The 15,880-nt window shown below is 36.9% G+C and overlaps 1 protein-coding gene across 8 annotated transcripts in view; it reads left to right on the forward strand.

Annotated features, from left to right (window-relative positions):
* Window positions 1–15,880, forward strand: part of CLEC16A (C-type lectin domain containing 16A) — a 55,818-nt gene that overhangs the window by 8,614 nt on the left and 31,324 nt on the right. For 5 of the 8 annotated variants that reach the window (XM_015643007.3, XM_015643012.3, XM_015643010.3 and 2 more), the window contains exons 5-12: window positions 232–337; window positions 1,872–1,877; window positions 2,217–2,340; window positions 3,256–3,430; window positions 4,363–4,416; window positions 6,805–6,918; window positions 11,928–12,156; window positions 12,378–12,507. In XM_015643007.3, the coding sequence (XP_015498493.1) occupies window positions 232–337; window positions 1,872–1,877; window positions 2,217–2,340; window positions 3,256–3,430; window positions 4,363–4,416; window positions 6,805–6,918; window positions 11,928–12,156; window positions 12,378–12,507 (938 nt within the window). The remainder of the gene's footprint in view (window positions 1–231; window positions 338–1,871; window positions 1,878–2,216; window positions 2,341–3,255; window positions 3,431–4,362; window positions 4,417–6,804; window positions 6,919–11,927; window positions 12,157–12,377; window positions 12,508–15,880) is intronic. The other 3 variants (XM_015643014.3, XM_015643009.3, XM_015643013.2) reach the window with 2 other exon arrangements.

Here is a 15,880-nt window from a genome sequence, read left to right on the forward strand (position 1 = left end):
GCATGAAAGCACTGAGTATGAGCACACTTATCTTGGGAAGCTCTGATGCTTAAAGCAGTTTATTTTAATGCAGAGCTACAAATGCAGCTGAATGTGCATTGTAAAATCAGTTTGATTACTTAAGTAGAAGGTAAAGATACCAAGTTACACAGAAAACATAATTCATACAGCATCCCAACCCATATTCTGTACTTGTGTAATGAATAAATATTTTCTTTCCTCTTGTTACAGCACACTAATGACTTTGCTTTGTACACTGAAGCTATTAAATTTTTTAACCACCCCGAAAGCATGGTCAGGATTGCTGTTAGGACTATAACTTTAAATGTCTACAAAGGTATGCTTTTTATATATTAAAAAAGGCATGTGTGCAAATTTGTTTCATTGTAGTTTAATTTTCAGTTATTTACTTGTGAGGGTTTTCTGTCTGTTTTATGAGATTGAAAAGCTGAGCATGTTAACAATACAGATACACATTTTGACTTTGTGACCACTATCCCAAACCTGCACGATGTATTGGTAAACACTATTATTTTCTCACCAATGAAACTGGTTTAAAAAAAAAACCCTGAAAGTGTCAGGCATACGCAAGGAACTTTAGCTTTCCTTCAAAGAGAGGTCAGAATGTGACTGTATTTAAAAAGTAAACAAGTAAAACCCCCCAAAACCAGAGCATATTAAGAATATAAATTATTTTTTAAATTGATGAAATTGAGCTTTATAGTGTATGGAGCTGTAACCAACATCACTCCCTTCTGGATTGGAAGTGCATTAAAATGACTGTAGAACTCTTAGGTGCTGCAGTCACTCCAGTCTCAAGAGGAGCTGGACCATTCCCAGAGGTGCTCAGTGAAGGCTGGGAGGCTGCAGTCTCAAACTCCCGTTCTGGGCATTCCAGTAGGACATATGTAAAAGAATTTTAAGCTTCACCATGAGAGTAGTTGAACACTGCAATGAGTTTTCCAGAGAAACTGAAGCATCTGTATTCTTTAAGGCCTTCAAAACTCAGCAGGGACTTCAGCAACCTGGTTGATCTCTGAAGTTAGCACTACTTCAGGAATGTGGGCTCCAAAGTCAGTGTCCAAAAGTCACTTCCCCCTAAAGTTTTCTTTGGGTATATAACAATTTTAGTAAACAGAAAATATCACAGTGTTCTCTGTAAAAAAAAAAAAATAATGTTTATTCTGAACTTCTACCTCTGAAATCAGCATGGTGTAAGGTAATATGTGTTATGCAATATGTTCATGAAGGGCTTCTTGTTCTTTAGTCTATTTTAAGTTAAATTACATGTTGAATTTACACAACTTTCTGTGAAATAAGAGAAGTGGTTTTCACATTCTATAGAGGAATATGAGGTCTTTTTAAAACAATGAGGAGTTTGCTTTGCAAATGACTGGATACCCTGCATAGCAAATAGGGTCTACAGTGTTGGCTGCAACACTTTTCTTCTTGTATGTTGAGAAATTGGCACTTGGTACTTGCCTTCTACTTCAAGGAACTGTAAATGCAAATATGAGCTCACAAAAGAGAGCAGACTGTAGGCTTCATAACCTATTTGTGATATATTTATGCAACTAAGTATTTTTATGAAAAAAACTTGCTCCTCTAGAATTTTCATTGAATGTTGTAGTGATTTAATGATTAGAGCTGAAAAGGCGGAGCTCAGATGTTCAGGTTTGATAATTTTCTGACCACCTGTTTGCATATATTCTGCTCTAACACCTACCCTGTATGTTTTAGTTTAGATGCTTTGTGCTTTAGCATTTTAAACCCTTTTAGAGGATGTCACTATCCCAGTTCCTAATCCTGTTAACTGTTGTCTGTTTCTTTTGCCCTTCCTTCACTGGTGATTCCTGTGTTCCTTAATGCAGTGTCATGTAAGTCTAACTAGCTTGACTCTCAGCATTACCGCTTTATTCTTGCGCTTCTCTCTTCTTTTTAATAAATAATGTGCTAAAATAACCTTTCTGAATTCCACTAGATTTGTTTATTTTCAGACATCTGTAAATATATCAACATTAGGCTCATTCAAGCCAGCTAAGAACTGATGTGACATTTTTATAGATTTCCATTTCATGCCTAAGATTGTGTCAGGCGTATATTTGTATGGAAAACTAGCATGAATTCAAATTCAGAAGATATTTTGTTGTATTTCTTAAAAAAAAACAATAAAAAATATTGGCAACTAATTTTTCTTTTTAATGATTTCTCTTCAGTGGATAACCAGCCTATGCTGCATTACATTCGAGATAAAACTGCAGTTCCTTATTTCTCCAACCTTGTCTGGTTTATTGGAAGCCACGTGATAGAACTGGATAACTGCGTGCAGACTGATGAAGAGTAAGCTTTTACAAGTGCTGCCTATTGAATGGAAATACTTTTCCCAGATGTCAATGGTGTCCTTATTTTGTATTTAGTAGTTCAGTTAAGTTAGTTTCTAGATATGTTATAGACAGTTCATAGACTGTCAGACTTATAGATGGGTCAGACTTTTCACTCTTTAAAGCTTTTTTTTGATTCTTCAAGGTAGCAATGCTGTGTGCCTGATCTGTGCTGACCCCCTACAAGTAAATCAGTTTTTGCAGCAAGCCTTTTCTTTATCTTTGTTTTGTTCTGTTAAAAATAGCAGATATCCAGAAGACACAACAAGAAATTGTGCTTCTTAGTCTTATAAACTTCGTCTTTCTAACATTCTTTTTCTGTGTCATCTCATTAGAAGAGCTTTCTAGAAAGATACTAGGAAAAAGATTTAAACTAGAAAGATGAACTTTAATTGTGAGCTGTCAGACCTGACATGGCAGTGTAATATTCCACTATGAAATACAGAAATACTTTGTTGATTCAGGTTGTTCTTGGTTTGTCTTGCCACCCCCACCTTAGAGTGGGCATATGTTTCTTGCTTTCCTAAAGTGAAGAGGTAGGTGTTAAATACAACACTGAATTCTTCTTTCAAATTTTGAAAAAAAATCTTCTCATTTTTGTAGTTGGCTTGTGAAAAGACTGGCATTGGAAAGCAAAGCTTTGTAAAAACAGGTCTTGTAAAAACTTTGAGGAAAAACTTGATATGTGCATCCTATAGAAAATACAGGCAACTGTTTAATAGTTGAATTAGTTGACTTCACTGAAACATCTGCTTTGGGCAGTCTACTTGAGCTAGATAATCTGTGGCAGGTTTGCCCATAAATTTTTTCCCTAAGTTTTTAAGACTTTCCACAATTAATCGCATATGTTTTTTTGTTTCTGCTCTCTTTTCAGGCACAGAAATAGGGGCAAACTGAGTGACCTGGTAGCAGAACATCTTGATCATTTGCATTACCTTAATGATATCCTTATCATTAATTGTGAATTTTTAAATGATGTGCTGACAGACCACCTACTTAATAGGCTCTTTCTTCCCCTCTACGTATACTCATTAGTAAATCAAGACAAGGTAAGCTAATGCCTGCAAACAGTTAATTCTCAAAGGTGCTGCTTTGCTTTCAGTGTGCCGAGTAATTTGGGCAGTAGGTATATGATATTCACAGTATCTATGTGTGCTTTACATGAAACAGCTTAAATAAGGTGGCTGTAGAGGAAGTACCCTGAGATGGAATTCAAGAGCACAGCAGATTAAGTTTTATTTTAAGAAATGCTGTTTTGGGTGGCATGGTGGTTAAAAGCTCACAATAGTGGAGACCAAGGAGAACTGCAAATTTGGTACAGGGTTTAAATTTCTGTGACACTGGGAGATGTGTGATTTCCTTTCCTGTTAAGGTAGCTTGTCTTCTGGCAAAAGCAGAAAAAGCAAATTTGTCATGATCTAAAAATCTGTCCAGGTAGAAAATACAGACTTTTGGGTTTGATACTCATTTCTTCTATTTGTAGAGAAGCTGTGATTTAATGTGATATAGCTGGATTTAGTGTTAAAGTATAGCCTTTAAATTAAGTGTAAAACTGGTTTTGAGTGAAGTAGAAACTATTTTTTTAAACCTGCACAGGTTCTTGCTTTTGTAGGTAATAGTTCATGCTATCTGAATAGCTAATTTTAAGAGCAGTCTTTAATGAGTGTTAACGGAGAAGATTTTTTTTAATGAATAGTAGCATATTGAAAAGCAGTGTACTTCTCAGATGTATCTCTCTTACCTGTTTAAGTTACCAAAGTGATTAATTTCAGTTTTTTAGCCACAGAAGAGTGAAGGATATGCTTATTCAAAGAATCTCCATTTCAAATAGTTTACAAGTAATGAATGTTAAAAAGCATGATGCTTTCTGAATATTTTGTAGCAGAATGTGAAACAACGCAGCTTTTGTTTTAAATGAAACATTAAGCCATATAAATTCTTGGTATAAATAAATAAGCATTTTTCATAACTTTTTTTGTAGGGTGGAGAGCGTCCAAAAATAAGTCTCCAGGTTTCTCTCTATCTTCTTTCTCAAGTAAGTGTGTTAAGTATTTGTCCTGTTTCAGAACAATTTCGCAGTACTGTTGTGATTATAAAATAGTGTATTTTCATCATTTTGGCAAAGCCATAAAAGAAAATTTGTCAAAACACATTTTTAACCTTTCAGTTTCCATTAAGAAAAAGAAAGTAAAACATTTTTGGCAGACAAAGTATCTTCTGTTTTGAATTGTCATTTTCCTGAGGATCCCACTGCACAGGGTAACCTTTAAAGCATTGCACGTTCATAAACAGCTTACACACCCTGACAAATACAGTATAATAGTCATGCAACATGCTGGGACACAACTTGGTACCATAGCAGATGAAATTTACCTAAATGCTGTATTGCATTTTGAATCTACTTAAGCTATGGAAAATTTCAGGTTTGAATTTTTCTCTTTGAAAACCCAAACCCCAAAAACCACCACTACCAAAATATCACTTTCTCACAATATGAATTTCCTTATGCCTCTAGCTTGAATCTGTAATTAAGTACTTATTTCTTACTTGTATCAGTTCCACCTCCTTTTCTTTCTGGAACTTAATTTCAAATTAGCAGTTTTACAGTAGACTTTTTCTGTTTTGTAGAGAAAATGCATCTGTTCTCCTGATAATCTTCCTGGCATTGCTATGAGACTGGTTTTCTTAAATTACATTGTCTGAAAATAGTTTTGACTTGTGTTCATAGAATTTATACTTCTTTTTCTTTGAACTTAGAGTTTTTCAACATTCATTTTATTATGATCTGGCCCCTAATTTCATCTTTTTGCTAGAAATATGAGGTTGGAGTTTTTTTCCTAGGGAAATATAATTTGATGCTTTTTAATTTAAACCTAACAAATTGTTGTGGTGTGAGGATTATTTAACACAGATAAAACTGGGAGCAGCAGCTTCTTGTAACCAGAGGGATCTACATCATACAGTTGTATAAGGTGACCTCCTTTAAAGTCTTTGCTTTCAGTGGAATTATCAACTAGATATCACTTCAGGATTTGTATATATGTTCTTCATTCTCTTTAAAGAAGAAAATGGAAGTAGTCATAAAGAGCTGAGAACAAATTTTGTGTATCAGAATGGGATGTGATATAGAAAATGAAGGGACTGATTCTGTGTCTGGCAGAGAAACGTTTTTTCCCACCTCTTTTAACCTGGAGTTTGTCTGTGGCAGGGTGGGGTCTGCCAAACCTTGCTGACTGTTTCTGTTCCTGACACCAGACGTATGCTCTAGGCACTACTCTTATATTAGAGACAAGTGCTTGAGAGACTCATGCTGGCACCTGAAAATGCACTGCTGGGATTTCTCAGCCACTGTTACAAAGGGAACATGTGCTGTTCTTACACAGGCCTGTGGACAGTCAAGCAACGCTTGCTGAACTGGCAGAAGCTCGAGTGATTTGGAGATTGTTCAAAGCACTTTTGAAGTGTGTTGTGACTTCAAAGTTTCATACAGATCACCACTACATGCTAATAATCACTTCCCTTTTGGAGGTCTGGAATGCTTCTGACTTTAATCTGAAAACCTGTGGAGAACATTTAGCTAAATATTGTCAAAGCAGTGATTAGATTTAATGACTCAGAAATTATTTGGTCATTTTACAGCTAGAGCCACTGATAAGGCACCCAGCCTTGATATTCCTGAGAAGAGAATGGTTATAAGCTGACAGAAGGCTGTTGCAGCTGGGCCTGAGCTGGTTCTGTCGAGGAGCCAGGTGTTTGCTGGCCCAGACTTGTAAGCCTTGGCTTAAAATGGAGTAGTAGTATAAGCAGAGAATTAATAAAGCACCATAGCACTTGTGCTCAAATGCTTCAGTGCTTCAGGCATTGTGGTCCTTACTCCTGTGTTCTGTAGCCACTGTGTAGCTGACACTGATTTGCTGCAATTTCAGAGCCAGAAAAGCTGCTTCTGATCCAGCTCAGCTCAGCATGGCCTTTAGTCATGAATCACTGCACAGTGATTGTGTGCACAGTACTTGCTGGAGTCTGGCCAGTTGCTGGCACACAGGACTGGGGATACTGTGGACTGTAATCAGTTGGTTGTTTCTAAAAAGATAAATTTTTAGAATGGTTTTAATGAGTTCCTTGCTATAATATCACACAACTTTCCTTTCAAAGGTATTGAAGAGAGAGCATATACACTTCTCAGAAGGAGGAAGGAATATGAAGAATTAGTAAAACTAGGTAGCTTCAAAGGTAGGGAAAGTCAGATACCAGTGTCTCCCGTGTTTTAAAGAAGATTTAATGAGCTCTCAGTGTTACCAGCTGTACTTACATGTAAACTGAAGATAGCACTTAACAAGGTCAAAAGTATGTTCAGCTAGTGAAATTGTGAAACTATGTATTCTGTAAATATGTCTGATATTTTTTTCTGCTCTTCTTTTAATAGGTTTTTCTGATTATACATTATGCCCCATTGGTGAACTCCTTGGCTGAGGTTATTCTCAATGGGGACCTCTCAGTGTTTTCTTCTAAGGTTGAGCAAGATATACAGAAAAACTCAGTAAGTAGCCAACTGTCTCTAATTTTTTTTTTTAAGGCAAAGAAAATATTTGAAAAATAAAATGAGGTATCTAGAAACTGCTAAGCCCAAGGTGTTTGTTTAGGAGAGGAGAGCAGCAGCAGACTTTAGCTTTTGTTGTTGGATCATCATTTTTGATGGGACACTTCTATAATCCAGTCTTCTGTGTTCAGTTTTTATCTGCCCTTTGGTAGTGAAATGAAAGTGATTCAGCACAACTTTCCTGTGAAATTTCCTTATGCAACTTGTAGTAGAAATGAGAGACTTAAAAAAATACTTGGCTTAAAATTTTCATCTGAATATTCATAGTGTTTTAACAGTAGAACTGATCATCTCTGGACACACTGACTTGTGCGTCAGTGAGCATGTGAGGAGGTACCATAGAGAGAGAGGAGCATGTCACTCTGTCATTGCCCTTTTACCTTCACGTTTAACCCTGGGTAGATGTTGCTAGATGCTGATGCTGTTGTTACTGGTTTCCTAGGTGTCATGTTTATAATATTTTCCCTTTTGTTGTGGCTTTCACAGTTTGTGTAATGCTTACTTGTTACCTTTTAAAAGCCTCCTTTGGGGATGGTAGCAAGTAGGGGGGCATGACTTTATTGTAACGGGCCTCTGGCTGTAGTTCTGTGTAAAAATTGACCATATCCCCTCTTGACTGACTGGCTAGCAGTTGGTGACTGAATGTTTAATTTATAGCAAGCAATAGATTGGTTCTCATGTACTTTCTTTCCTCATAGTGGCTATAGCTCTGTGAGTTTCAAGGGGGGAAATACATTTCAACTCCTTTAAGACATATCAACTTTTCCAGATTTATTTCCTCTGGGCATTGGAAGCTGTGTGGACTGATCTTAGCCAGTAGCTTTTGGGTTCTGGTGTTTTGTTCTGTTGACCTTGGTATTTAGAATCTAACCTTTTTTAGAAAAAACTATGGTAGAGTAGTATAGTTGACTGAATTCTTTAGCATAAAGCAGTCTTTTACCTATGTTAGGAAATGTCTGATGTTCTGCTAGCTGCATACTGAACGTTGTGTGTTACTTGTGCAAAAGAAGCTTTGTTACTAGGAAATTTGTGGCAAGAGGGTGGAGTACCATTTGTTACAGAAGTGAGATTTTTCTTTTCCTGTCATGGTTACTGTACAGAGTTACAAAATACCTATAGCATGTGTTTGTGTGCTTGCACTTATGTTAGGAATATTATGGGTTTCCTATAAACTCTTAAGTTTGTAATACTTAATACTTGTAAACAAGTAATACTTGTTTAGGTTGCTGCTCCTTACTGGCCTTAAATATGTATTCTCTTAACATGTAAGCTTGGGGGTTGTGTTGTACCTGGACAGGTACTAAATAGGAGGGGTATTGGCCTTCTGCAGCAGACCCTTAGAGAAGCTGCCAGAGGTGGAGCTGTGTTCCAGGGAGTGCAGAGCAGTGGGTCAAGGGAAAAACTTCCATGGGAGAAGCTTTAGTAGCTTCTTCATGGGAGAATTTTTAGTAGCTTCAACAATATTGTTGAATGAAACCATGGAGAGGAAAGCCTACACTGTCAGAAGCCCAGTGGTGGAGATTGGTTATGGGCAGAAGGAGGGGAGTGCAATGTCCAGAAGAGCTCTGTGCCCAGCTGCCTGAGAGGGGAGCCACGGAGGGAGCTGCTCTGCAGGGTTGGGTGGGAACCACTGCAGGCTTTGCTTGGGCTTCCCTGCTGATACACAACTCAGTGCAGGCAGGCTCAAGTCAGCTGTACAAATGAAGGCACAGTCATATAAAGTGAGGCAATTTCTTGTTGCTCTGTGGTGGGAATTCACAGAGTGGGAAGATGATTTTTTTGAGCATTGTTAGCCGTTCCCAGGGGCTGTTCTCTGGACTGTGAGGGGAATGAGGATCATTTCTGAGTTGTTGCTGTGGTGTTTTCTGTTGCAAAGAAATTGCAGACTTCTATTGAATACTAAAACCTACTTCAGAAGTTAGTTTAGAATTTTTAAAGAGAAACGGTGAGCAAATTTTTTAATTTACTTTTAGTCTGAACATAGAATTGTGGGGTTTTTTTCTTACATCAGGCCCAAATTTATCATTTACTACTTCCTTTCCATTCTAATTAGTTGTGATAACCATTCTGATACTTTACTAAGCTTGTTTTAGGGATATCTGTGTATTGTGGTGAACTGCAGCTATTTCTAAACCCTTGTTCTGTACCTAACACCTCATCTGTTGTAACTGAGATATCTTGATATGTTTAAGTTGAAATGTAACTGCCAGTTTCTAATTAGCAGATAATTTCTAAACCCAGACGTAAGTAAGTAGAACCTCATATCTATATTCATCTTTCTAATAAGATAGATTAAGATGAAATAAGGTATAGAGTAAGGACTGAGATTAGTAGATGTGGTCTTGTGTCCTCTTGCTGGGACACTGAGTAAAGAACACTTAACAAAAACAAAAGCTGGGAAGGGTCTTAGTTGCTGTGTATAAATGCAAAATACCCTGAGTTATTTAGGGCAAAGAGCAGTGGTAGTTGTCACAACAGGAACAGGTAATAAAATTACTGTTTACTGGAAATCGATTTATGGAAAAAAGGACCAGCAGTTGTAACTGCCAATATCTTATGAAATGGCAGTAACCTACCCATGGAGATGTGCTGAACATCACTGGGCAGTAGTGACTGCCTAAGCTCCATTGAACAAGTTCTCAACATCATTCTTTATTTTTTTCCTGTATTTCTGGTTTTATGCATCATCAGAAGACACACAAACCCTTATTTCACAATGAGAGTTGAATATGTGTAGGCAACAGAATGTATTTAAACTTGTCAGATATCACACTAAGGTTTACCTTACTTCCTGTGAGATCTGTTTTCCTGCATCATTCACATGTGGGCCAATTCTACCTAGTGCATGTTTCTTCTTTAACCTACTTTCTCCTTCCCGTAAAGGGTGTTACTGGTATTGCCTTATTTTACCATCACACATTGCACAAGATAAACCATTATTGAAAATGTGGTTGAAAGGCATTTTAAAGGTATAAACTAGCAGTACCTCAAGCTGTATAATCAATTTGTAGAATAAACTAAATGCTATGTAAATGAATTTTAAGTCTGATTTTAGAATGTTTTAATTATGTAGCCTTGCTGCCTTTAGCAGAAGAGAATATTTATGTAGGGTTTTTTCTACAGCATTCCTTCTTGGAGCAGACCATGGCTCAGTGTTTACAAGCACATCAGTGTTTACTGCTCTCTTTGCATAGGAGATATAAAAGGATGTTAAGTACATGCCTTCTCCATAAAGAAGTAGCTACAAGGTTCTAGGAAGCAATGCAGAAGTAAGAAGTGAATGCAGAAAGGGGAAAATGCATTATGAAACTTGCATGCTACTTTTCTGTTTTTCCCCTAAATAATAAGACTTAAGGTGCTCTTCCCTTTTCTTATGACTTTTCTGACCAAAAGCCATCAATAAAGGTAAGCTGGTCATTTTCTAACCTTCCTGTGTTGCAGTTAGATCACACCAAAAAAATGCATCAGAGAGGTTATTGGAAGATATAAGTGTAGTAAATTTCACATTGTGGGGTTTTTTTGGTATTGTAAAATACTCTTCCCACTATGTTTCTTGTTTCAGTCCCAAGCAAAAAGTTACACAATATTTCTGTAAAACATTTGAAAAATGTCAGAAGATTCAGAGAATCATTTTGACCTTCTAACTTTGTAGACAGATTCTTCCCTAATCTTTTCCTAATCGTGTTTTTATGTATAGATATTCCTAACTCGGTGAAGGGAAGGATTTTTTCAGACTTTTGCCCTGGAGTTTCTTTGATGCAGTCACCTTGAGTGCTTATTGTACTGAGTCACCTAAGGCAAAGAATGTAATCAATTTGGTATTTAATCTAGTCTTAGTTCTTTTCTGTTGCTTGCCCTTAAATTTTTAAGCCTTTAGGCAGTGTCAGCCAAATGTGATTGAAGTACTGAGCTCTAGAAGGTAATGGGGTTTCTGTATACGTCTTGTTTAGTGTGAACCTGGCAGAAAGCACCATGTGTTCCACTTCTCAGTAACAGAGAGGTTTGGTTGATCAGTGTTTGTTGTGCTCTGGTGATCAGCTGGCAGGCCTAGCCAGGGAGAGAGGAGCTTAAACAACACAGCTCAGAAACAAGCTGCAAAATTGTGAAAAACCAAGTTTGTTACTCCTTTTATTTGCAGAGCTTCTTGTTGTGTCTTGGTCACTTTCTATAAGAATCCATTGTTCTGTGTTGTTAGGATGACACATTCTTGAAAATACTTCGTTTCTTCTGGGAGAAATTTGTCATCTAAATTTTTCTTGCTCAATAAATTAATATTCAGGAAAATGAGGTGTTGGTTTGCCATCTTATCCTGTGATAACTTTGGTTAAAACAGAAGTAAATTAAGTCTAAAAAATGAAGTTGTGTGTTTCAGACTTGCTAAGTCAATGTCTGGAGGCCCAAAATGACAATGTAATTTGTTCCTAGTTGATGCACAAATTAGTTTGATGTTGAGGGAAGCATAAGACTCCAAAAAAGAGCAAACCAACCCAAAATCTCACAGCATAGAGCTTTGGATTTTAGTCCTCGCTGCTTTAAAAAGATCCTTGCACCTTTCAAAAGGGTGTGTTTCATATTAATACACTGCTGTCAACACACATGAAGGATTTTGCTGCCTTCCTCCTTTTTACAAAAGGTGTCTGAATTTTATGTGTACTATTTCTCACCCCTTCAAAGAAAGGGAAGACAGGTTAAAACCTACAGTGATGAAATAGATAGTCTGCATCTTCTTGTGTCCATGAGGCCTAGTTTTTAATGATAGATCTTCAGGGTACGTTGCTTTGGAGAAAATTGTGCTACTGATGATTTGGTACTAATTTTTTGTATTTTAAAATGGATTTGAGATTCATGAATAGTGTGCTAATTTACATTTTATATGAACTGAAGTTTCTTTATCAATTACAGTTAAAAATGCTTTGCTGTAACTCAGTGTAAATTCTTCAAATTTGCAGGCAAAGTCAAGTATCAGATGTTTCATAAAACCCACAGAAACACTTGAGAGGTCTCTTGAAATTAACAAACAGAAAGGGAAGAAAAGGATGCAGAAAAGACCCAACTATAAAAATGTTGGTGAAGAAGAGGAAGAGGAGAGAGGATCTGAAGATAACCAAGATGACCTTGATAAAAGTAAAAGTACAGAAGCAAGTTCAAAGGGTGTAAGAACAAGCACTGAAAATGAAGGTGAGTATTCCAGCAAGAAATGGTCCTTGCAATTTAGGTCCTTTTGTTTACTAATGGTCCTAGTTGTGATTTGTTACCTGACTTGTTCTCTTGCTGCACTAGGTAAACATGGGACTATGACTTTTGTCTTATATTTTTAATACCAAACAGAAAACACAGAAACACTTGTGATAACTTTATTTAAAATATCAAATTTTGATGGTATGTTTTGGTTTTTTTAGAAATAGAGATGGTAATCATGGAGAGATGTAAGCTGTCAGAGCTTTCTATCTCTGCTGTGACAGAACAGAATACAACCGATGAAGAAAAGAGTGCAGCTGCTTCTGGAAGTGAGATAACAAACTGGAACAGGTATAAAGGAACTGTAAAAGATTTTGCTGAATTGCTTCCTTACCTACCCTCCCCTTAAATCTTTTGCTTGTCTTAAAGGGATGTTTCAAATCTGCTTCAAGTTAAAATTACAGGTTTTTTTCTCTATCACAAGTGAGTGAATCAATACAAAAGTGATGTGTAGCCTCTCTGCTGCTCAGTTTTGGAAATCATCCTATTCCTTTGTAGTTTGTGGTTTTCTTTATAGCAGTTGTGATGCATTAACTTGGTAACATTAAATTACAGAATATTAACACAACAGAAATAGAATATAAATGTTTCTGTCCTGTAATTTCTTAAACCCTTAAATTAAGATAGAAGTTTTATTAATTATATTTATGGTTGCATTTATCCATTTTGTATGCACCTATAAGGAAAAAAAACAAGGAAAATTTGCCAGTCCAGGGCTGAGTTTGGCAGAATTGAAGTACAATAGTTACAGGTAAACCCTTGTAACCTTTATACCATTTCCAGGGGCCATTAATATGTTTTAGGGTTATTGGAAACTTCTACTGGAAATACAGTTTATAAGTGTTTCTGGGAGCAGAAATTGCCCTGACTTCGGAGTTTAAGTTTGGATATATTGGCTATCCCTAAGACACCTTCTCACTAGGGATTTTGCATTACTGTTAATAGAATGTTAAGAAACCAAATGTGCCTGACACAAAAGTAATTGCAAATGTGTCCATTGGGAAAATGCACATGTTTGATAGGATTTAAAATTTATTTTTAAATTTGGGAAGTGCTGCCTGGTATTCCCAGAATCTCATTCTGTCTCCGTTATAGCTTTGTAGTTTAGAGTACATTCATTAATAAAGATAACATTTAATTTCATTGTAAAAGTGAAATTAAACCTTGACTTGAACTGGCTTTAAAACACATTGTTCTAGATTATTGATAATTTGACTAAAATATGTGCCAAATGGCTTTTAGAAAGAAATTGGCAGTGAGTGCATGGAATACTAAAGTGGCTGGGATGCTCGGGTCTTGAACAGTGCAGAATGCTTAGAAGTGAGCAGCCAGTGCAGTTGGAAAATGTCTGCAGTTCAAGCATCTCTTGATCTGCAGATGTGGTCTCACAGCATTCTGCATCTTTTCTAAAAAGCAACATCAAAAAATGTGCAGAGCTAAAAACAGTTTTAAAATAAGGATATGCCTTGGATAGGACAATTCTGGCCTTTGTTTTATATGTGGTTTTTTTTGTTTTTTTTTAAGTATCAGTGGATTAGTTGCTATAGCTTAAGATATTATGTTATATTATATGCCAAGTATAGTGTTTGAAACAGCAGTTAAATTTCTCAAGAGACTTGCTCCAGTATGTATAGTTTCTGTCCTGCACTGGTGGGAATCACTGAGCCTTGTGGATAAGGCACCATGTGAAAGTGGAAAATGCAGTTCTCTCTGCCATGCTGGAACTGAAGCTTCCATACTCGGAATAATCACTAATGCTTGTGGTGACAGTGGCTCCTAGTGTGTTGCAGTCTTCAGTTGTGGACAAGAATAAATGATTTGAGGAACACCTGTATGGCATTTGATCTGCTGCTTTTAGCAAGCCCTTAGTAAAAGACTAATAGAGGAAGAAAATGCCTCCAGAGTTAAGAAATAGATTTGAAAATACTTACCGTATAGCCTTTACTATGAGAAGTGGGGATTTTTTTTTTAAAACAGTCCAGTAGTAGCTGAAAAATAAATGGTAAACAGCACAGATGGGAGTTAAAAATCTGCAGCTGTAAAAGCTAAGTCAAGCTTTTAATTTCCCTTAGCCCTTTTCCTACTGTGAAAAACAAAATAAAAAGCTTAAGTATTTTAGGTGTAATTTTATTTTGATATGCCTTGATACTGGAAAGTTTAAGCTTAAAGACATGTTTTAAATTAGCTTCATTTTATGAAATGCTGTACAGCAAAGCTTTTTTCCAAAGCATGGCAAATCTTCATGCTGTGTTGTGGCTTCTGTTGCTATTTTCTTAGGCTGAAGTTTTCCTGGGTCTGTTGTGTATTTAGTCTAAATGAGGGACATTGGTGAGGGGGATTCTTGGAAGTTGTTTCAGCCTCAGGTTATTGTGGCCAAGACAGATAATGCTGATAGATGCTCTGAAGAAGCATCTGGAATGAAAATGGTACATCTTGCTGCTGTAATGATTTTTTTTTTAAGTTTCGTAATTTCATGAATCTAATTAGAATGTGGGGGAAAACAATGAAAAATGCATTAGACATCACAGGAGTCATTTAATACTATGTAATATTGGTGTTAATGGAACAACTACTGTGATACCTCAGCAGCTTTGACCTGGTAAAACATTGGCTTTAATGAGATTATATTAAATAGTGTTTTTTTATTACAGGCTAAGGTTTAGGTTGTTTACTGTCTGCTTTTGGTCTGTAAACAAACCGAGTATTATCTTGCATCTAAATATTTTAACATCTTGGTCCTCTTTGTTCTTTAGACCTTGGAGCTGAGCTCATTTTATGGAGTGAAAAGCCCTCATCTGAGGGTGACACTTGTAGGGCTTGTTTAATGCTTAGGAAACCTGAAGGCCTTCTTAACTTGTTTTCAACATTGCTAATTCTTTAGGTTGTTTTTCCTTGAGTAGTTACATTATTTTGTGTTCTACAATATGTAAATAATTGGACTTAAGCACTTGGAGCAGCGTTGGACTTAAGCAAAGAGGGATCGCTGTTGGTGGCATTTCTGGTAGAGGAGCCATGTAATCCAGGCTCAGAAATGCACAGACGTGCACTGTGGCATGAGCTGAGCAGGGAACAGCGTGGGCTGGGATTCTGGTCACTGCCTGCTTTCAGTAAGAGCGAACACTCTGCTCAAATGTGCCTGGAGCTGCCGGGAAGTTCCAGTGCATTGTTATGCCTTGGGCACTGTGGCTTTCCTGGGACACGCTGGGTGTGACCATGAGGGCGCCACAGGTCTGGAGCGGGGATTGAAGTGTGGTGTGTTCTGATCTCTGACAGCCCTTCTGACCACCAGGAACCACAGCAGTGAGTTTGTAGAGCCTGCTTCTCTACTGCTAGACCAGAATACAGTAAAAGGTGTTTGCTTCTGTGACTTTGATGTTACTTTTATGTATTTTCTTTTAATGTAATTTAGATGATAAAGAATATTTTTCCTTTCACTGTTAAAGCATAGTTTAAAATATGGGAATAAACCCTTTCCACTGTTGTCCTCTGATGGCTGTGACACTTCCCCAACATACAATTTATCGGGGCAGTTGTGAAAATATATTTAGTTTTTGCTTGTGCTCTCAACTTGAACAACTGACTGCATGCAAGCCAGCTTAAGACCAGAAGTTGAAGCTGCCTTGCCATCAGGTCTATTCTAATACCAGCTGAATCTCAGCTGTAT

This window comes from Parus major, chromosome 14 (assembly GCF_001522545.3).
Source record: "Parus major isolate Abel chromosome 14, Parus_major1.1, whole genome shotgun sequence".
NCBI classification, from domain to species: Eukaryota; Metazoa; Chordata; class Aves; order Passeriformes; family Paridae; genus Parus; species Parus major.